General features: G+C 45.9%; 1 protein-coding gene across 3 annotated transcripts in view; it reads left to right on the forward strand.

Moving 5' to 3' along the window:
• The first annotated feature begins 3,315 nt into the window (after positions 1–3,315).
• The window catches only part of LOC144605184 (membrane cofactor protein-like), a 30,713-nt gene continuing 10,373 nt past the window's right edge, over positions 3,316–23,655 (forward strand). For all 3 annotated transcript variants that reach the window (XM_078420275.1, XM_078420277.1, XM_078420278.1), the window contains exons 1-7: positions 3,316–3,430; positions 11,321–11,509; positions 12,993–13,089; positions 15,346–15,419; positions 16,970–17,155; positions 19,883–20,068; positions 22,363–22,548. In XM_078420275.1, the coding sequence (XP_078276401.1) occupies positions 3,367–3,430; positions 11,321–11,509; positions 12,993–13,089; positions 15,346–15,419; positions 16,970–17,155; positions 19,883–20,068; positions 22,363–22,548 (982 nt within the window). In that variant the 5' untranslated portion in view covers positions 3,316–3,366. The remainder of the gene's footprint in view (positions 3,431–11,320; positions 11,510–12,992; positions 13,090–15,345; positions 15,420–16,969; positions 17,156–19,882; positions 20,069–22,362; positions 22,549–23,655) is intronic.

Genomic DNA, 23,655 nt, shown 5'->3' on the forward strand with positions numbered 1-23,655 from the left:
TGGTTTGACAGAAATATTAGTATGATTTCATTGTGTTTCTCAGTGAATGTAACCAGCTTCAAACATCAGATTATAAAGTGGAAATGGAATAATTATAAATGTATGAGGTTTTTTTTCAGTCAAACAGCACTTGTTTCTTTAAACTTTGTTTCTGAACTAATAATCTGAATGGCCCAACATTGCTGCTTTCCTCTGGACACATCTGGGAATATAAACACATTTTGTAAATAGACAATAGACAATAGGTGCAGGAGGAGGCCATTCAGCCCTTCGAGCCAGCACCGCCATTCAATGTGATCATGGCTGATCATTCTCAATCAGTACCCCGTTCCTGCCTTCTCCCCATACCCCCTGACTCCGCTATCCTTAAGAGCTCTATCCAGCTCTCTCTTGACTGCATTGAAATTAATTAGTCAGACCAGTAGCATGTCCTCTTGTGCTTTTGTAGTATTTTTCAGTTTAATATACTGTACTTATTTGCTGATTTCATGACCCAGATCAGCAAACTTGAACATTGATGCAGTTTTATGTTGCAACTAGACCAAGTGGGACCCGTTGGGCCCAAACCTCTCCTGCATTGGTGCAGCACTCTCTCCTCCTCCCTCCCCTCTCCCTCCCCCCTTCCCTCCCCCCCCCTCCTCCCTCCACCCCCTCCCCCCCACTCCATCCCCATCAACCCTCTTATCCTCTGTCCTCTCCCCTCCCTCGGAGATAAATTTAAACATTAAAATGTGAAAAACTTTTAAAATATAATGCCGATTTCAATGAAACTTCTCTCATTAGCACCAAAGGGACGACGGTGAGTCAGGTGGGCCTAAAATTGTTGCGCTATCGTGTACCGTTTTGGCTGTAGTTCAGGAACAAACAAACAAACAATAGTTTTAGTATATAGATAGATGATGACTTTAAAATATAAGCATTATATACTGCTTGTTATGTCTTTTATTCTATAAACCAGCATTCCGTTGATCTCACAATGGAAAATTGTCAACTTTGTAGTTAGGAGATTTATCAATGATTCAATGATACTTTATTGTCACATGTACCTAGGCACAGTGAAATGCTTTGTTTTGCATTCAATCTGATAAAATCACACAGCGGACCTCACCTAAGTAGTACACAAGAGTCGCCACGTTTCTGATGCCGACAAAGTTACAAATAAGTTAATCGAACAGTCTTATCTTCTGCTCGTAGCAGTGAAGCGGGCCTGCCACAGCATGTAGCAGCAGGCCAGCCACAGCATGTAGCAGCAGGCCAGCCACAGCATGTAGCAGCAGGCCAGCCCCCGCTAGGTCCCCTTTCGATATCAAGAGTCAAGAGGGTTTTATTGTCATATCTCCCAGATTGACCAATGAAATTCTTACTTGCAGAGTAATTGATTCCCCCACTGGCAGTCCCCTTCAATCTCGCCCCCCCCCTCCGCCAGGCCCCCCTCGATAAATCAACTTTGTATGTGTGCAAACTATTAAAGTAACAGGATTCATTCTTTTCTAAATGTCACAAAGGTGAAATAAAAATCGCAGAAATCTGAAATAACACAGAAAATAAAAGACTCAGCAGGCCAGATAGCATTGGTGGAGAGAAAAGTAGCGTGAATGTTTCAGGTCAACTTTAATCAGACATTCAAGAGAGAGCTAGATAGAGCTCTTAAGGATAGCGGAGTCATGGGGTATGGGGAGAAGGCAGGAACGGGGTACTGATTGAGAATGATCAGCCATGATCACATTGAATGGTGGTGCTGGCTCAAAGGGCCGAATGGCCTACTCCTGCACCTATTGTCTATTGATGCCCAAAACATTTATGTACCTAAATTAAAAACTCTGAAATATGACTTTTTAAAATATAAAAACTTTAAAAATGTGTCGGAAGGAACTGCAGACGCTGGTTTAAATCGAAGATAGACACAAAATTCTGGAGTAACTCAGCGGGACAGGCAGCATCTCTGGAGAGAAGGAATGGAGTGACGTTTTGGGTCGAGACCCTTCTTCAGACTGAAAGTCACGAGTAAGGGAAATGAGAGATATAAGTTTACATTTATTATTGTCACGTGTACAGAGATCTCCCCCACTCACCTGGATCTACTTGCTAATTAATTCTTTATCCCTTTAGACTGGCTATCTCCCCCTCTACACTCTCATGCCTGACGCAGGGTTTCGAGCTGGAAGGTTGACTGCCCTTTTGCTCCACAGAAGGTAGACACAGAATGCTGGAGTAACTCAGCGGGTCAGGTAGCATCTCAGGAGAGAAGCAATGGGTGACGTTTCGGGTCGAGTCCCTTCTTCAGACTAAAGGGTCTTGACCCGAAATATCACTCATTCCTTCTCTCCTGAGATGCTGCCTGACTCGCTGAGTTACTCCAGAATTTTGTGTCTACCTTCGATTTGAACCAGCATCTGCAGTTATTTTCCTGCACTCTTTGTTCCAGATGCTGGCTGACCCACTGAGTTACTTCAGCACTTTGTGTCTATCTTCACTGCCCCCTGCTGATTTAGTACCATAACCAGTTGAGGCAGCAGGGTGTAGGAAGGAACTGCAGCTGCTGGTTTACAACGAAGATAGACACAAAAATGCTGGAGTAACACAGCGGGACAGGCAGTATCTCTGGATATAAGGAATGGCTTCCTTCCATCCATTCTTTTGCTCCAGAGATGCTGCCTGTCTCGCTGAGTTACTCCAGCATTTTGTGTTTATCTGAGGCAGCAGGGTGGTATACTGCATAATTTAACTTCTCCAATTCTGACTGGGATGTTTCAGGTCGGGACCCTTAGAAACATAGAAAATAGGTGCAGGAGAAGGCCATTCGGCCCTTCGAGCCAGCACCGCCATTCAATATGATCATGGATGAACATCAAAAATCAGTACCCTGTATCAGTATCGCTTCTTCAGGAGGGGAATTAGTAAGGGAATTGTGGACGCAGCCCAGACCATCACACAAACCAACCACCCCTCTATTGACTTCACTTATACCTCACGCTGCCTTGCCAAGGCCAGCAGCATAATCAAGGACGAGTCGCACCCCGGCCACTCCCTCTTCTCCCCTCTCCCGTCGGGCAAGAGGTACAAAATTGTAAAAACGCACTGTAATTATTTTTGTGCACAACCCGCAGGCATTGCCACTTTCATTTCACTGCACATCGAGTATGTGTATGTGACTAATAAATTTGACTTGACTTGACCTCCAGATTCAGGAACAGTTTCTTCCCAGCTGGAGCGCTGGCCCCGCCCACCCTGCAGCGCGCCAGGATCAAACATGGCGGCGCCCAGGTATGGCCCCGTCCAGCAATGCGCACGCGTAGCCGGCGCCCCTTCCGCCCGCCGCGGGTGTATAACTGGCTCCACGCTTGACAGTCATTTCCGGCTGAGGACATGGCGGCGCCGACGCTGCTGCTGATGGCGACGATGGTGGCGGCGGGCTGGGGCCGCGCGGCGGGTGAGGGAGCGCGCGGCGGGGCTTTTGGGAGTGCGCGGCGGGGGGGGGTGGTAGCCGTTATCGGGGGCGCGAGAACGCGAAGCTGGATGTGAGGGGGGTTAAGGGGGCGCGCCTTGGGGCAGGGTGGGGCGAGACGCGGAGGCGCGCTTTGTGGTGGCGGGGGCGCGCCTTGGGGCAGGGTGGGGCGCGGGGGCGCGCTTCCAGGGTTGCGAGTGTGTATCGTGGGGGGTGAATGTTAGTTGTGGGCGCTGCTGTGCTGAGGTACAGTGAACCACTGTGCATGGCCCATGTACCCATGCCATGGGTGCACCAGGGAGTGGCAGTCGTGGGCGCTGCTGTGCTGAGGTACAGTGAACCACTGTGTATGGCCCATGTACCCATGCCATGGGTGCACCAGGGAGTGGCAGTCGTGGGCGCTGCTGTGCTGAGGTACAGTGAACCACTGCATGGCCCATGTACCCATGCCATGGGTGCACCAGGGAGTGGCAGTCGTGGGCGCTGCTGTGCTGAGGTACAGTGAACCACTGTGCATGGCCCATGTACCCATGCCATGAGTGCACCAGGGAGTGGCAGTTGTGGGCGCTGCTTTTCTGCTTTCTCCTGCACAACTATCAACAGCTGGGCAACATCGTGCAGGTTTTGCTCGCGTGGGTACTGGTTGGAGAAGGGTTATTTAGATTTTTATGTGGGCAAGTTTGGTGAGATTATCCATGTTCAAGTTGTCGAGCTGTGACTTGAAGAGTGACAACGTTGATGCACATCTTGCGGTGTTGGGAAGGATGTTCCACTCTGGGATAGTTAGTCCATGGATATAGTAACTAGGTAGCTATTTTTGTTTGTTCTAATTCTGGTATAAATGAAGGCATCACAAAATGCTGCAATAACTCAGCAGGTCAGGCAGCATCTTTGGAGAAAAGGAATGTGTGAACACAAAATGCTGGAGTAACTCAGCAGGACCGTCTTGTACATTTCTGGGTATAGGAATGAATGAAGTGAGATATGTTACTGGGGATGATGCCATGAGTCGCTTTACCGAGGTACAGTAAACCACCCTGTATGAGTACACCAGGGAGTGGCAGTTGGGTGCGCTGCTGTATTGAGGTACAGTAAACCACTGCATGGGTACATCAGGGAGTGCAGAGGAGAACACAGAGCATAGACAGTGTGAATGCACAGAGCCTCTCGCCCAGTGTAAGGGAACAAGTACCAGGGGACTGGGTTGGAGATGGGGGGGGGGGGGGGGGGGGTGAGAGGATTTAACAGGAACCTGAGGGGTAACCTTTTCTGCACATGGTGATGGGTGTATCGAATGAGCTGGCAGAGGAGGTAGTTGAGGCAGGGACTAACATAATTTAAAATACACTTGGACAGATACATGGGTAGGAAGTGTCTATTTCTGCGCTGAGACTCTTGAGAGTGTAGAATATGTTGTGGCTGCATATTGTTAATATAGAATATCTTTGTTACAGTGAAAGTGAAGTGTAGATGGGAGGACAGGGAGATGCTGGTCTGTGTGGACTGGATGTGTGTGTGATCAACACTGCAATTTCTAACAGCCTTGGGCAGAGCTGTTGCCAAACTAATTTGTGATGGATCTCGATAGGTTGCATCTGTAGTAATTGGAGACCTGCTAAATACAGATAAATGGCAGATGGTCTACTGACTGGTTCAGCAACTCGAATGCCCAGGGATAAGGAGATTATAGAGAGTGGTGGACACTGCCCGGTCCATCACAGATGCTGAGCTTCCCACCGATGAAAGCATCTACAGGAGGCATTGCTGCCTACCGACAATCTGTTGTGGTAGACGCCTGCCGGCAGGCCGTGGGGTTACCGGAGTGGAGGTGGAGCCCGCGGAGAACCTGAGGCCAGAGCCTGTGGCTTGGGCCCAGGCTGGAGCCACGGAGGCGTCTGGAGAGAACCTAACGGCGATAGTGGGGAGACTTGTTGCGGCAGTCGGTGATGGTGACAACCGACGGACGAGGACGGACACATGGAATGAGGCTGCCTCTGCCGGGGGAAGGAACGTAGGAAATAGGTGCCGCAGTAGGCCATCCGGCCCTTCGAGCCAGCACTGCCATTCAATATGATGGCCGATCATCCAAAATCAGTATCCCGTTCCTGCTTTTTTCCCATATCAATAGACAATAGACAATAGACAATAGGTGCAGGAGTAGGCCATTCAGCCCTTCGAGCCAGCACCGCCATTCAATGCGATCATGGCTGATCACTATCAATCAGTACCCCGTTCCTGCCTTCTCCCCATACCCCCTCACTCCGCTATCCTTAAGAGCTCTATCCAGCTCTCTCTTGAAAGCATCCAACGAACTGGCCTCCACTGCCTTCTGAGACAGAGAATTCCACACCTTCACCACCCTCTGACTGAAAAAGTTCTTCCTCATTCCGTTAACACAAAGAGCTATATCTAACTCAGTCTGCTAGACTTTTCGGGTCGGGACACTTCTTCAGACTACCTATTGTCTTATTACAACTTATAAAACTTTAAAGGCATTTTCAGTACTTTGTGTAATTCTCATTGCCGTCAGGGTGTGGAGGCTTTGTGGAGCATATAAACAATGGTAATGTTTAAGATGCTTTTAGATAAGTACATAGAATGGAGGGAAATGAATCACATACCGATGGAAGAGAGAGATTTAACTGACACATGTTTGGCACAGGCGTTGTGGGCGGAAGGGCCAGTTCCTGTGCTGTACTGTTCTACGTTCCTGTACTCTCTCTGTTTGAGATCCGTCCCACTACGGTGACGTCATGCTTTGGCAGCACAGATTAAACAGTCTCACCCGTTGCAAAGTTCCAGTGCCTGTTGTGACACAGTCTTCCTGTTCTGGTCTTGCCTTGTGACATTTGGGCTGCCTCTGCCATCTTAGTTTTAGTTCTCACTGAACACGGTGACGAAACTGTCCTGCTCTTTGGTTTTTAAGTTCCTGAATTCTGTAATATGTGTCCCTTTTTGACTGACGTTGTTAAGTCATTTTGATGTTAAACACAAACTGCGAGACGCACTCAGTGAAGCCAGGCACAAAATGCTGGAGTAAGGCAGGTACCATGGTCCCAATGTTGGGGAGTCCAGAACCAGGGGCCACAGTTTAAGAATGAGGGGTAGGCCGTTTAGAATGGAGATGAGGAAAATCTTTTTCAGTCCAAGAGTTGTAAATCTGTGGAATTCTCTGCCTCAGAAGGCAGTGGAGGCCAATTCTCTGGATGCTTTCAAGAGAGAGCTAGATAGAGCTCTTAAAGATAGCAGAGTCAGGGGGTATGGGGAGAAGGAAGGAACGGGGTACTTATTGATTGTGAATGATCAGCCATGATCACATTGAATGGTGGTGCTGGCTCAAAGGGCCGAACGGCCTACTCCTGCACCTATTGTCTATAACTCAGCGGGTCAGGCAGCATCTCTGGAGAACATGGATAGGTGACGTTTCACAGAGTGCTGGAGTAACTCAGCTGGACAGGCAGCATCTCTGGAGAAAAGGAATGGGTGACGTTTTGGGTCAAGACCCTTCTTCAGACCTCGGTCAGGCAGCAACTGTGAAAGCCAAGGGATAAGTATCGGGTCGAGACCCTACCTTGGGACAGGCAGCTTTTGGGCATCTTGTACATGCCCTTGCACCATGACCCTGTCAACAAACCCAAGGCCACTGCCTCCCTGACACATCACAGAACCCATCACAAGGAACTACAGATGCTGTAATCTTGAGTAAAATGCAAAGTGCTGGAGGAACTCTGCAGGTCAGACAGTACCTTTGGTGGGAATGAGCAGGTCATGTTTTGGGTTGGGATCTTGTTTAAGACTGCTGTAATCATTCTTCAGACTTTGTGGTGGAGGCCACCAGGAGATTTCCTCTCCAACCTGCTGGTGCCCCAACCTCTGCACAGTCCATTCCCTCTCGTGCCCAATATCCACCGGCAGTGCTGGGGGGCCCAAAGCGTCTGCTCCCTCTTGCTCCACTGAAGTTATCTCCTTCAGTCCTGATGCAGGGCACCGAACCTGAAATGTTGTCTATTCCTCAGCTCTAGATGCTGCCTTACCTGCTAAGTTCTTCCACTGGTTTGCGTTTTGCTCCAAATTACAGCATCTGCAGTCCCTTGTGTCTCCACTTTGCTGATAACAATTTGATTTGAGTAAATTAGTCTACACTTGTAAATATTTACTTTCTTGCAACTGAAAGGATATCTGTTCAGCCCATGAGTCTAAGGCCACTGGGCCGATTCTCCCCTCAGTTTCATCAAAACTTTGAGGCATTGGAACATTTTCAAGATGTCAATGTTTTTTGCACATTGATCATTTTTTTCTACCTTTCTATTAATCCTTTTTGATTAAGGCAGAGGTAGCTAGATTCTTGATCAGTACAGGTGTCAGGGGTTATGGGGAGAATGGGGTTAGGAGGGAAAGATAGATTAGCCAAGATGGAATGGCAGAGTACACTCGATGGGCTGAATGGCCTAATTCTGCCCCTATCACTTATGAACTTTCCCTGAGCCAGACTTGTTCAGCAGGGTATTAGCTGGCCTTGAAACTTGCACTGCCTCCTGTCTGGACTGATGTGAGGAAGGGTTGTCCTCACCTGTTAAAGCTTGCCCATGCTCTGGAATAAACACCGTCCAACACTGATGCTCATAGTAAAGACACAACTTTATTACGCTAGCAGGAGTGGGAGAGTCACTGCAAGTATGGTCACACACTTGCAGCTCCTCGTGGCCCCCCTCAATTATATTGTGCACAGGCAGTATTTTTATACACAAGTAGTTCAGCACATTTCTTGTTTGACTGTGAGATTTTGCAAAACCACCTGTTATTCATTAGCTAGCAACCCTCTCCAGTCACATACACATTAACACTTTAATCCCCATCCTCCACACACCTATACTGCCTGCTGAATACAACTCACAGTTGATCTGCAGAAGCCTTTCAGTTGCGTGCAATAGACCACCGAACTGCTTGGAGAGAAAGTCTTGATATCTGCTGACAGAAAGTCATAGACAATAGGTGCAGGAGGAGGCCATGCGGCCCTTCGAGCCAGCACCACCATTCAATGTGATCATGGCTGATCATTCTCAATCAGTACCCCGTTCCTGCCTTCTCCCCATACCCCCTGACTCCGCTATCCTTAAGAGCTCTATCTAGCTCTCTCTTGAATGCATTCAGAGAATTGGCCTCCACTGCCTTCTGAGGCAGAGAATTCCACAGATTCGCAACTAAACGGCATACTCCTTATTCTTAAACTGTGGCCCCTGGTTCTGGACTCCCCCAACATTGGGAACATGTTTCCTGCCTCTAACGTGTCCAACCCCTTAATAATCTTATACGTTTCGATAAGATCTCCTCTCATCCTTCTAAATTCCAGTGTATATAAGCCTAGTCGCTCCAGTCTTTCAACATATGACGGTCCCGCCATTCCGGGAATTAACCTAGTAAACCTACGCTGCACGCCCTCAATAGCAAGAATATCCTTCCTCAAATTTGGAGACCAAAACTGCACACAGTACTCCAGGTGCGGTCTCTTGGTGTGTGCTGTGGGCCAGTGTTCAAGTCCTTTGTCCTATGTATGTACAGAGAAGTACATGGGGCAACACAATGATGCCGTGGTAAAATTCCTGCCTCACAGCACCAGAGACCCAGGTTCAATCCTGACTATAGGTGCTGTCTGACAGAATTTGTACATTCTATGCGTGGTTTTCTAAGGGTGCTCTTGTTTCCTCCCACATTCCAAAGACATTCGGTTTGTAGGCAGTGCCTGGTGTGGATGCTCTCCATGGTGGGGAGGGCTGTGGCCCTGATGGACCGGGCTAAGTCCACCACTGTCCGCAGCATATTGCGCTCCTGAGCAATGGAACTGCCACACCAGGCTGCGATACAACCAGGCAGGGTACTTTCTGCAGTACGTCGGTAAAACATGTGCGCAGGTAGGAGCTCCCACTCCAGAGGGTTGAGTGTACAAGTTCAGTCTGACAGTATAGGAGGGATGTGGTAGCTATAGAGAGGGAGCAAAAGAGACACGTTGGAATGTTGCCCGAAATGGAGGACTGTATTTCTTTAGGTTAGATTGGGAAGGCTTGATATTTTTTAACATTGGAATATTGGAGGCTGAGAGGCTGACCTTTCTAGAGGCATATAAAATTACGAGTGGCATGGATAGGGTAGATAGTATTTGCTGGAGTAGGGCTCTGAAATGAGACGGTGTAGAGTGATGGTGATTGGGGGCGTGGCTGCGTTCTGCAGCTGCGGCTCACCGGCAGTCTCTCTGTCTTTTTTTTGTTTTTGTCTTTGTTATCTTTTAAATGTTTCTTTTGATTTATTTTTAACTCTGTATATGTGGGGGGTGGGGGAAACCTTTTTTTCCAATCTCCTCAACGGAGATGCGACCTTTACCGTGTTGTGTCTCCGTTCGTGCTACGGCCTAACACCGTGGAGTCGGCGGCCTCCAGCTGGGATCGACCTTGAAGACTCCGGTCGCAGGGCCTGGACTTACCATCTCGGAGGCTTCGGCCGTGGGCCCTGCAGACCGCAACATCGGGAGCTCGCAGGTCCCTGGCTGGCGACCGGTTTTTGGGAGCTCCAGCCGTAGCAGCTTCGACTGCCCCAGAGTGCGAGGTTTGATTGACCCGCTCGCAGGCCCCTCATCGCCCTGCGTGGCCTGGCCGCGGCACTTTCCATCGCCCGGTGGGGGCTCGGGACCTTCATCGGCCTGCTCGGCTCGGCCCTGGGACTTTCCATCGCCCGGTGGGGGCTTCAAAAGTCGGGAGCCTCGATCGCCTCGTGGCACCACGGGAGAGGAATGAGGAGGAGATAAGACTTTTCTTTGCTTTCCATCACAGTGAGGGTGTGCCTGGAGCAATCACTGTGATGGCTGTTTGTGTTAAAAATTGTAATTGTGTGTCTTATGTTCTTTATTGTCTGCTGCCGGACCCTGACGTGAGAGGACGCTGGCGCTATTTGTTCGCCGCTTTTCCGTCAGGATAGTTTGTCTGTTTGTTTTTATGTCTTGACTGTTTTTGTAAAGCGTCTTTGAGCATTTGGAAAAGCGCTATAAAAAATAAATGTTTATTATTATTATTGGGGAGAGCTCAGATCTGAGCGGCATGTTTTCCATGTGGGAGTTTGTGAAATGAGCTGTCAGGTGAGGTCAGACACAAGGCTGGAGTAACTCAGTGGGTCAGGCAGCATCTCTGGAGAAAAGGAATAGGTGCCGTTTCGTGTTGAGACCCTTCTTCACCCAGATGAGGTGGTGGAGGTAGGTACAATTTCAACATTTAAAAGGCATTTGGTTCGGAAAGGCACCGAGGGATACAGGGCTAATGCCTAGATGGTCATCAGGGATGTCATGGGTGAAGTGGACCGAATGCAGCATTTCTGTTCTGTCTGATTCCGTAACTCATTGAGGACCAGGGTCCCATCTCTCGGAGCATCACAGGGGATGGGGAATATTGCCTGCTACTAGTTTCACAATGAGGATTGGAAGGTCCAGTGATTGCTCATATCCCATTGAAGAGTGAAAAGAGAAACTTGCTCCTGTGTTGCAGTATTTGTTGTTTTTCTGTGAACCTTGGTCTGAGGATCTGGTCATTGATTTTTGTGTTTGTTGAGGTCTGTTGCCTCTTGGCCACTGTGGTTCGGGTAGTCTGTTCTGTTTTGTTTACCTTTCCGCAGTTAGTTTCTACCTGTTGTCTGTCTTAGAATTCCCATCTGAATCAGTAGCCATTGGGGTGCAATGGTGGGCAGGCTTGTGTACCCCAATCCCAAATTAGCCTCCCATTCCCACTTTTGCTCCAGGTTACAGGATCTGTGATCTCTCATGTCATCAACTTAAGTCTTCCAGGCATGAATTTACTGTGACGAATGATTAAATGGACTTGTTTTCTTTTTGTTAAGGTGACTGTAGTGAGCCTCCAGCCTTGGAAAATGGCATGCTGGGGGATAAATATATTTTACTGACTGCGTTTCCAAGTGGAATGACGGTGGTTTACCGGTGCATCCCAGGTTTCCTTTTCGCCCCAGGACACGGGAATTCCATTACTTGTAACGACAACGCCTGGACACCATTGCAGGCCCAGTGTAAGAGTAAGTACTCTGTGATATTGCAGGCTGAGTGTAAGAGTAAGTACTCTGTGATATTGCAGGCTGAGTGTAAGAGTAAGTACTCTGTGATATTGCAGGCTGAGTGTAAGAGTAAGTACTCTGTGATATTGCAGGCTGAGTGTAAGAGTAAGTACTCTGTGATATTGCAGGCTGAGTGTAAGAGTAAGTACTCTGTGATATTGCAGGCCCAGTGTAAGAGTAAGTACTCTGTGATATTTCCCTCTCCTTGCAGCCCCATCACCTCCAGGAATGAGTAGGTAGGAACGGCAGGTGCTGGTTTACGCCGAAGATATACACAAAATGCTGGAGTAACTCAGAGGGACAGGCAGCATCCCTGAAGAGTCGACCCGAAATGTCACCCATACCTTCTCTCCAGAGATACTGCCTGTCTCGCTGAGTTGCTCCACCATCTTATGTATCTCCAGAAATGAAGTTAGTTATATGGGTGTGAGGAACTCCTCTGCACAGATCTCCAATGAGTTCCCAACCCTGACAGAAACGTGAAGACCTGCTGATCTAACTTTAGTTCTGTTTATAAGGGACAGGAGCAGAAATAAGCTATTGGGTCCATCAAGTCTACTCCGCCATTCAATCATGGCTGATCTATCTTTCCCTCTTAACCCCATTCTCCTGCCTTCTCCCCATAACACCTGACGCCTGTGCTAATCAAGAATCTATTCACCTCTGCCTTAAAAAATATTCAATGACTTCCACAGATTCAACACCCTCTGACTAAAAACAATCCTCCTCTTCTCCTTCCTAAAGAAACGCCTTTTTATTCTGAGGCAATAACCTCTGGTCCTAGACTCTCCCATTAGTGGAAACATCCTCTCCACATCCATTCTATCCAGACCTTTCACTATTCGGTAAGTTTCAATGAGGTCCCACCTCATCCTTCTGAACTCCAGCGAGTACAGGTCCAGTGCTGTCAAACGCTCATCATTAGTCAGAAATTGCTGCTCAAGTTCCTCCACACCTAATTCTGGGCCAGGTGCCTGCATTTACAATATCAACAGATTACTGATGCTTAAGGCACCACTCTCATACCTGCTATGTTTAAGTCTTCGGTGCGTTTACTTGCTCAACTTTGAAAATAAACTGTAGTTAGAATAATTTGCCCATTTATTATTTTTCTTGCTTTTCTTTCAATTAATTAGATTGGGAGAGTTTATTTTTTGATTGAAAGATACAGCTTGGAAACGGGGCCTTCAGCCCATCGAGCCCATTGATCACCCGTTCGCACGAGTTCCATGTTATCCCTTTTTTTAAAATTGCAAACTCTCCATGCTAGGGGCGATTTACAGAGGGCCGATTAACCTACAAACCTGCGTGTTTGGGATGTGGGAAGAAACCACGCAAGCTCCGTGCAGACAGCACCTGAGGCCAGGGTTGAACTGCTGTGAGGCAGCGGCTCTATCGGGAGCCTTGAGGAGTTGTAATATTCCTACCCTTTTATTTTATACAGTAAAGACGTGTGGGAGTCCAGGGGAAATTCTGAATGGGAAATTCACGAGCACCGGTAATGATTTTGGAAGTACAGTTACATTTTCTTGTGATAGAGGGTGAGTATTCACGTATTTGTTTAATAGAAAAGTGGTTTTGTTCATTTTAATTTCCAAGTAGTTATAGCAGTGTGCCTTGCCATTATCAGGCACTTGTTAAAGAGATGGTCTTAATGTGTGGCTGGGGTGAAACATAGACAATAGGTGCAGGAGTAGGCCCTTCAGCCCTTCGAGCCAGTACCGACATTCAATATGATCATGGCTGATCATCCACAATCAGTACCCCATTCCTGCTTTCTCCCCATATCCCTTGATTCCGTTAGCCCTAAGAGCTAAATTTAACTCTCTTGATTACATCAAGTCCTGAGGGATATGATGCTGGAGGCTCAAAAAAGATGTGCAATAATCTTCCAGTCATTTCTACATGCAGGAATGTGCCACAGAACTGGAGAACGGGAGCATCTTGGGGGACGTGCTCCCATCAGGAAGCTGGTAGACTAACTTGTCAGCATGCCTGTGGTTATTAATCTCTTGTGTCGGAAGGAACTACAGATGCTCAGCCCCCTGCTCTACTCGCGACTATATAGCCAGACACAGTGCGAACTCCGTCCTCAAGTTTGCCGACGACACCGCCGTTGTTGGACGAATTCCAGATGGCGATGAGTCGGAGTAGAGACGTGAGGTCGATCGACAGAGCAAATGGTGCCAGCACAACAACCCGGCGCTCAATGTCAGTAAGACCAAGGAAGTGATTGTGGACTTTGGATGAGAAAGGATAAGGACCCACAGTGCTGTTTATGGTGGAGAGAGTCCAAAGCCTCAAATTCCTGGCCGTGCACATTTCTGAAGATCTTTCCTGGCCCAGCACACTGATGCAATTATAAAGAAAGCCCATCCACGCTACTACTTCCTGAGAAGATTACGGAGGTTATGTATGTCAGAGAGGATTCTTTTGAACTTCTACAGGTGTACAGGAGAGAGCATATTGACTGGTTGCGTCACGGCCTGGTTTGGCAACTTGAATGCCCAGGAGCGCAGAAGACAGCAAAAAGTTGTGAAAACTGCTCAGTTCATCACAGGTTCTGACCTCCCCACCATCGAAGGGATTTACCGGAGTCGCTGCCTCAAAAAGGCAGCCAGGATCATCGGAGACCCACACCACCGTGGCCACACACTCATTTCTCCCCTGCCATCGGGAAGAAGGTACAGGAGTCTGAAAGCTGTAACGTCCAGGTTCAGGAACAACTTCTTTCCTACAGCCGTTAGGCTATTAAACACTACAACCTCGAATAAACTCTGAACTACATAAGCTATTATTGCACTATTATTGTTTGACTGTTTTTTTGTGTATGCGTGCGTGTGGAAACACTGAACTTTTTTCTCATTTATTATATCATTTACCATTTACATATTCTGTTGTGCGGCTGCAAGTAAGAGTTTCATTTTGTGTCTTTTTTATTAATCTCTTGATGGCTAAACTGGATAGGCCTATCACATGGTCTTTTAAATTTTGAATAATGAGTTAGCATTTAATTGATACCAATATTATCCTTGATCAGACTTTGCTGGCTTTACCTTGCACAAAATGTATTCCCTTATGTATCTATACACTAAATGGCTCGATTGTAATCATGTATTGTCTTTCCGCTGACTGGATAGCACGCAACAAAACCGAGGTATACGCGACTAAAATAAACCTGCTGTTCTGACAAGCTGAATGCTGTGCACTGACTCTTGCCTTTTAAGGCAATAGTGCAGTTCTTGTTTATTCATTTTTCCATCTCCATTTAGACTTTTCTTTAGAGGTTAGATACGCTGCGCGGAAACAAGCCCTTCGGCCGACCGAAATCCGCTGCGACCAGCGATCACCCCGTACACTAGCACCATCCTACACACTAGGGTAAATTTACAATTTACAGAAGCCAATTAACCTACAAACCTGTATGTCTTTGGAGAGAGGGAGGAAACGAGCACCCGGAGAAAACCCAAGTGGTCACAGGGAGACATTCAAACTCCGTACAGACAGCACCCGTCGTCAGGATCAAACCCGGATCTCTGGTGCTGTGAGGCAGAAACTACCGCTGCGCCACCCTTGCATGTTTGCCAATAGAGCGTACTGATGCAGTATTGGATCTTTATGGTACAGAAGCAATACATATTTGAAAATATATGGAAATGGGTAACGCTAGGACTGCTTGTTCCCTGTTAGAAAAATTCTGTAGATTTATGTTGAAATATTAGATCATAGTTGCAAAATCCTGAATACTTGTGTGACTTTAAGCTTGTATGAATGTTTTCTTTGTGTTGCCTTTTTAGATACCAGATTGTGGGTAAGAACACCCGGCGATGTGTGGTTGATGGGTGGAGTGGCCAGGTACCAACCTGTGAAGGTAAGGCTCTTTTTGCTGTCTTTTCCTTATGGCTGCTTTCATTTCTACTTTTGGATTTTCTCTGGAGTGCTCAATATTCTGTTACCAGCTGCCTTAGTTTTTCATGTTCTACTCTGTACGGATTCTCCTTTAGGGTAGACAGTCAGAACCTTTTCCCCTTTGAGAGAGTCTAGGACCAGAAGTCAACCTCCGGATTAAAGGGTACTCTTGTAAAAAGGAGATGAGGAGGAACTTCTTTAGTCAGAGGGCAGTTGGGCTGTGGAGGCCAAGTCAGTTGAAAATTTTAAGACAGAGATAGACAAGTTCTTGATTAGATCGGTGTCGAGGTATACGGGGAGAAGGCAGGAAAATGGGATTAGGAGGCAGAGTTCATTCATGATTGAATGGCGGATTAGACTCCATGGGCCGAATAGCCTAATTCTACTATAACGTGTGAAATGTCAGACTAGAGGGCATAGTTTTAGGGTGAGAGGGGCGAAGTTTAAGGGAGATGTGTGAAACAAGTTTTTGTTTTACTTGGAATGGTGGGGGCCTGGGACATGCTGATGGGATGGTGGTGTTTAAAAAACTTTTGTATAGACCATTGTACACGCAGGGAATAGGGTATGGATCAAATGTGGGCAATCGTCTTAAATGGCCTTTTGCTTTCTGCTGTTTGAGTGTAATTGACTTTGTACATCAGGCTATTGTCTTGAATGTGGGAGGAAACCGGAGCTCCTGGGGAAAACCCACGCCAGTCACTGGGAGAACGTACAAACTTCGTACAGGCAGCACCCGTAGTCAGGATTGAACCCAGCGCTGTGCGCTAGCAACTCTACCTCTGCACCGCTGTGCTGCCCAAATTCCCTTCTGTGTTCTGTTGGACTGTGGTTCCTAGTGCGTCCTTGAAACTCCTTGATAATTGAGTTGGGAAAACAAATTGTTAGGTAATTCTCAATTCCCTTCCTGGTTCCCAAACCATCAGGCACTGGCTCACTGCCAGTGGATCTTTGTAGATTAGGAGTGGGGCACTGGATATTGGTGGGCCCTTTTCACATTTCTATCCAAAGGCGTAGATTCCAACTGAGTTTTTGAGATGAGATCCTGAGCTCCCCACACTCATTGTTTCGTGGAGAATGAGAACATTTCGAGCTGGAGTGGTCACCTGGATTGACTGAGAGGAAGTTACCCAGATTGTTTGTGTTCTCTGCCTGTCTGTCCCTGCATCTTGGTTTTGGTCAGATTGAGTTCCTGGTTGGTGATAGGTGATTGGACTTGGTCAACACTGGTTGCATGTGCAGGGGAGAGGAGGAGATTGTGTAGGAAAGAACTACAGATGCTGGTTTAAATCGAAGATAAACACAAACTGTTGGAGTAACTCAGCGGGAAGGGCAGCATCTCTGGAGAGAAGGAATGGATAACATTTTGGGTCGAAACCCTTCTTCAGACTGAAATTGGCTGGGTTCCATGGAGCTGCTTTGCCATACACTGTCAGTAAGCTGATGCATATTTTAATCATGAAGTTAATGCTGATCAGTTGTGGACATTAATGAAAATGCTTCTCTTGCCAGCTGTAAAGTGCCTTGAAGTTCCAGCCCTTGAGAATGGGAAGTCGTCAAGCCTAAGTGGAGCAGACTTCTGGGAGTATGGAATGTCGGTTGACTTTTTGTGCAATGGTGGCTATTCATTGATTGGTGCAAGCACCATCACTTGTGAAGCAACTGGAGACTGGAGCGGAGCGCCTCCGGTGTGCAAAGGTATGTTTTTCCTAGAGCAAAGTGTGTTTTAACTGGCCCTTATAACACATTTAATATTTCAAGTTCACACTTCTGCACACAGTCGGACTCTATGACTCTATTTCGTTAAAAACAAAAAGTGCTGGAGGAACTCAGTGGGTCAGGCAGCATCTGTGGAGAAGGGACAATATTATGGGCCGTGAAAGTCTGAAAACCATCATACAATTTTATTAACAGAACTGACTGTACCGAAGTGTCAACTTGAAATATTCCATGTGCTATAAGCGCTAGTAAAAACACATGTTTAATGATTTTATAATGTATAAAATTAGTACGTTTGTTTACATCTTATAACAATAGTCCCCTTTTTTTAGTTTCTTGTAAATCTAACATACCTCAAAACACGTCTTTCCCCAAACTGCTATTTGTTTTATTTTTGAATAAATCAGTCAAGTGTCACATGTCTTGAAGCAGAACGATGGAATTCTTATTTGTAGCAGCACAAATAAAATGTAAACATAGTACTTTGTAAAGCCCATAATAAACACCAAAATAAATATCTTAGGAAGGAACTGCAGATGCTGATTTACACTGAAGATAGACACAAAATGCAGGAGTAACTCAGCAGGACAGGCAGCATCTCTGGAGAGAAGGAATGGGTGACGTTTCGGGTCGGGGCCCTTCTTCAGACTGAGAGTCAGGGGAGAGGGAGACACAGATATGGAAGGGTAAGGTGTGAAAATGGGACATCAAAGGGCACGGAGATCAAGGAAAATGTAGAATAGATCATTGTTAGCGAGGGGAAGGTTTCAACTAAACATATCGAGAAAAAAATTAATTAGGAAGACAGACTGGTCGGGGGACTGGGATGGAGAGACAGGGAAAGCAAAGGTTACTTGAAGTTGCAGAAGTCGATATTCACACCACTAGATGTGAGCTTTGTCTCCTTACATGTCTCGTTTTCATAACTTACCCTTCCATTTCTGTCTCCCTCTCCCCTGACTCTCAGCCTGAAGGAGGGTCTCGACCCGAAACGTCACTCATTCCTTCTATTCAAAGGTGCTGCTTGTCCTGCAGTTAATCCTGAATTTTGTGTCTATCTTCAAAATAATAGTATATATTTGTATATGTATATGTACCCACACGCGCGCGTGTAAGATGGACACAAAATGCTGGAGTAACTCAGAGGATATATATATTATATAACACAAAATGCTGGAGTAACTCAGCCGGTCAAGCAGCATCTCAGGAGGGAAGGAATGGGTGACGTTTCGGGTCAAGACCCTTCTTCAGACTGAAGAAAGGTCTCGACCCGAAACGTCACCCATTCCTTCTCTCCTGAGATGCTGCCTGACCTGCTAAGTTACTCCAGCATTTTGTGAAATAAATACCTTCGATTTGTACCAGCATCTGGAGTTATTTTCTTACACTATATATTATATATATATCACACACAAAAAAATAAGCAATAGTGCAATATCAAACATCATGCCTTATCTATATAGTTTTGAGCCTGTTTGGAGGTTGTAGGTTTAATAGCTTGTTGGTTACATCGATACATAGACAATAGGTGCAGGAGTAGCTCATTCAGCCCTTCAAGCCAGCACTGCCATTCAATGTGATCATGGCTGATCATCCACAATCAGTACCCCGTGCCTGCCTTCTCCCCATATCCCTTGATTCTGTTAGCCCAATAAGCTAAATCTAACTCTCTCTTGAAAACATCCAGTGAATTAGCCTCCACTGCCTTCTGAGGCAGAGAATTCCACAGATTCACAAATCTCTGTGTGAAAAAGTTTTTCCTCATCTCTATTCTAAATGGCCTGCCCCTAATTCTTAGGTTGTGGGGGTAGAAATACTGTTAAAGATGGAGATCTCTCTGAGATAAAAACAGAAAATACCCAAATGCCCAGCAAGTCAGGTGGCATCAGAGAGAACACCAGCATTTCAGGTTGATGAATTGGAAAGGATTAGAGATAAACTGGCTACAGAAGGGAGGGTTGGGGGTGAGGGAGATGGTGGAGGAAGGGCAATTGGCAAGGGATTTGGGCTGAATGCAAGGAAGAATAAGTGATTCTAAAGCAAAATAACACACGTTGGATATTGGAAGTGCTAGAGATATTCTTCTGGTCAGACAGCAATAACTGGCTGGCATTCATAGTCTGAGATTGAGGCAGTGGCTCGTGTCGATCCCTTCGATGGTGTGGAGGTCTGTACCTGTGGTGGACTGGCAATGTTCACCGCTTTTTACAATCTTTTGTGTAGTTGTGGCTGGCTTAAGATATGTTGCCCACCAGAAATATGAACAGCAAATGCTGGAAAACTGGGGAAAAAACGCTGGAAACACCCAGCCAATCATGCATCGATGGAAAGAAATCATTTTCAGACGTGTGATGTGTTGTTCTACCGTCTGCTCATGTGGCAACGTGGGGAAAATGAGACTATTCCTCCTCGTCCAATTTTGCGTGGTTGAACTGTGAAAGATGTAGAGAGACAAGACCCACCATAACGCTTCACATTAGCTGGACTGAGTCTGCACTTGCAGTTGGGACTCGGAAAATATCATTTGCTGCTCTTTGAACTGTTTTAGTTTAGTTCAATATTTATGTGTATTGAAGTATTTTGGCTACAAAATTAATTAAAAAAAACGTAACTTTCTATTCTTCTTTTAATACTGTCGTAAATGGGTCTGCCTGCATTTGAATGCTTTAAGATGCTCAGTATAACAAATGTTTGTTTCTTTATCAGTTGTAAAATGTTCGAATCCCAAGGTTCCTGAGAATGGCCGGATGATAGGAGGATTTGCTGATTCATATCCGTACGGTCATGAAATCACCTACCGCTGTAATGATGGTTATGTGATATTCGGCGAGAGTGTCATTAAATGTAACGAGAATAGTGAATTTGTACCCTCACTGCCCACCTGCAAACGAGGTGAGTGGACCATTCCTACACTAGAGGATGGAGTTGGATCTACATTGGTAGGCAATTCCGAATAAACATTGTGTTTACATGCTTTACTCTTCACTCCTAGAAATGCTTTCTATTGTGAGAAATACTGGTCATGTTATCAAATAACATCTGTCATTGCCATGGTTTATGGATGCATTAAAAGGGAGTGTGGGGGAGGGAAATGCAGCGTCAGAAATCCATAATGCATGCATGGAGAAAGAAATGGTCAATGTTTCGGGTTGCTGATCAGGATTCAGAAATGCTTACTGATGGAAGACGGTTCCGTGGAAGGGTGGTATTCAGGCTGGAAGTCTGTGGTGTTCTGCAGGGACCTGTGTTTGATTGTGAAACATATAAATAACTTCTACATAAATGTAGATGAGTTGGTTAGTAAGTTTGCAGATGATACACAAATTGCTGGATGTTGCAGATTGTGAGGAAGGCTGTCAAAGTATACAGCGGGAAGATAAATGGCACATGGTTTTCGGGCTGAGCAGTGTGAGGTGTGGCAGAACAATTAATGGCAAGACCCTTAGACAGTGTCAATGTGCAGAGGGATCTTGGAGTCCAGGTCCAGAACTCCCTGAAAGTGGCAGCACAAGTAGAAACTTGTAAAGAAGGCCTATGGTCTGCTTGCTCTCCGAGTCAGGGCATTGACTGCAAGGAAATCATAATGTAGCTTTATAGGACTTTGGTCAGGCCACATTTGGAGTGTTGCATGCGATTCTGGTTGCCCCATTGCAAGAAGGATGTGGAGGCTTTGGAAAGGGTGCAGAGAGGTTTATAAGAATGATGCCTAATTTATGGAGTGGACAGCCTTGGACTGCTTTCTCTGGAATGCCAGTGGTTGTGGGGAGACCTGATTAATTAAAGTATATAAAATTGAGAGGAATAGATCGGGTAGACAGTCAGACCCTTTATCTCAGGAGGGGAAAATGCTACAGCTTTAAAGAGAGAATAGCAAAGTTTAAAGTGTGGAGCAAGTTTGTTTTACACAGAGAAGGTGTGTGCTGCTGGGGGTGGCGGTGGAGGCAGATGCAATCGTGGTGTTTAAGGGACTCTGATAGGCACATGGATACGTGGAGAATGAAGTGATGACATGGATGACTTGCAGGCAGATAAGAGTTGGTCTTGGCATCATTGCATCATTTAAAGGACATTTGGACAGGTACATGGATAGGAAAGGTTTAGAGGGATATGTGCCAAGAGTGGGCAGGTGGGACGGGCTTAGATGGGGCATCTTGGTAAGCATGTGCGTTAGGTCGAAGGGCCTTTTCCATGTTGTATGACTATTGTGGGCTGAGGGGCGTGTTCCTGAACCGAACTGTTACACGTTATTAAAATGTAAGCAATGCTATGCCACGGGGTCCTGTGTGGCATTCTCAGCTGTTTACATTTTGTATAAATGTTTTGGCTGGAGTAACATAGAAAAATAGGTGCAGGAGTAGGCTGTTCGGCCCTTCGGCCCAGCACCGCCATAGCTGATCATCCAAAATCAGTACCCCGTTCCTGCTTTTCCCCATATCCCTTGATTCCTTTAGCCTGAAGAGCTAAATCTAAACTAAAAGTGAAAGTATAGTTGCAAAATTTGATAGGAAACGTAGTTGTTAAGAGGCAGAGTTCACACATGCGTACCCCCTGTGTGGAGTTCGCACGTGCTTTCACCACACCTTCCCTGTGCTGGATGAAATGATTATACATTAACTACGTTTGTCAGTGGGATCCCATTGAATGGCCAAAAGAGTTGAATGGCAATCTCCTGATCGAATTTTCGATGTTTCCCTACAAAGAGAATTGAAAACGGAGTGGGAAAAGACCTGGCAAATGGGTCCTAACACGGTAAAAGGTGACAATGTCCAATTTAGCAGGAAAATGATTCAGGGGGTGGGAGGCCGCAGGGAATTCTATTTTGGTGTGATCATTGTGCTCCCAGCAAACTTCGCCTTTATAGATAGGATAATGTTGAATAAATAACAATTGTACGAAAGGGGGTTAGGACCTTATTGCAATTCAGAAATGTAATAACTAATTAATTTTTTTCCCCTCAAGATTTTGAAAAATAGTTTTTAATAGCTCTGCGGAGGGAGTTTGTAAGTGCATGGTACTGCTTTTTTGAACTGTTTAAGTTTAACTAAATGTTTTTGTGTGTATTCAAGTGTTTTGAAAATAAAATTAAAAAGCATTTGTTCACGGTATTTTAGTGTTGAAAATGTATCTGCATGCTTTTCATTGCTTTTGGATGTCCGGTAGCAACACACGCTTTGTTCTTCAATTAGATATTAAATGTCAGCTGCCCAAGCTTTCTGAACATGTCAACATCACAGCAGGATTTGGTCCTGTATATAGATACGAGGACACAATCTCCTTCACCTGCAGTGATGGTTATGTGATCGATGGCGAGAGTGTCATTAAATGTGGAGGGAGCGGCGAATTTGTACCCTCACCGCCCACCTGCAAACGTGGTGAGTGAACCATTCCTAAACTAGAGGCTAGAGCTGCATCTGCAGTGAAAGGCAATTCAGAGTAAACATTGCGTTTCGGTGGCTTGCTGCTCTTAACTCCAGCAAACTCGTTAAAAGTTGAGCTTTTGTGATTTGAGTAAAAGAAATACTGCTCATATTTCTAAAGGAGATCCATCGTTGCTATTATTTATGAACACATGGAAAGTAAATATTGCTGATGTTGAAAGTCTGACATACAAACAGCATGTGTGGAGAGAGAAATAGTTCATGTTTCAGGTCGGTGACCAAGATGTAAACAGTGCCGTGCTGCAGAGATCTATGCTGTGATCTCAGCGGTTAACACATTGTACCAGTGTTTTGGGCGTTATGTTTGGAGAAATACATTGAATATATTTGGTAAACAATGAATAGAACACGTACGTCAGTCATTGCCTACAGCCCTGCTTTCATCACCATCATCCCCTCTAAACCTAGAATTAAACGCGTACAACTGAACTTTGAGTGTGCTCAGCTTCTCCCTGTAACTCAGGCCTTCATGTCCTGGAAACAACTTTGTAAATCTTCTCTGCACCCTTTCCAGCTTAATGACATCTTTCCAGTAGCAGGGTGACCAAAACTGAACGAAATACTCCAAATGAGACCTCACCAACATCTTATCCAACTGTAACATAACATCCCAACTTCTAAACTCGAGTCAAGAATGTTTTATTGTCATATGTCCCGAACAGAACAATAAAATTCTTACTTGCAGTATGACAGATATGTTATTATCATCGTATATTCAATACCCTGATTGATGAAGGCAAATGTACCAATTGCCGCCTTGATCACCTCCTCTACCCGTGACGCCACTTTAAATGAATTATATGTGTGTACTCCTAGATCCCTCTGCTCTACAACACTCCCCAGGGCCCGACCATCCACTGTGAATGTCCTACCCTGGTTTGACTTCCCAAAACCCAAACCTTCGCACTTATCTGCATTAAAATCCATTAACTGTTCCTCAGTTACATTTTCTATTTCTTTTCCCCAGTTGCTAATTTTACTGTAAAATGTCTCTGTGTACAGAGTACGTGAGGGAGCTTGATAAATTGATTGGATGGCCCG

This window comes from Rhinoraja longicauda, chromosome 24 (assembly GCF_053455715.1).
Source record: "Rhinoraja longicauda isolate Sanriku21f chromosome 24, sRhiLon1.1, whole genome shotgun sequence".
Classification (NCBI taxonomy): Eukaryota; Metazoa; Chordata; class Chondrichthyes; order Rajiformes; family Arhynchobatidae; genus Rhinoraja; species Rhinoraja longicauda.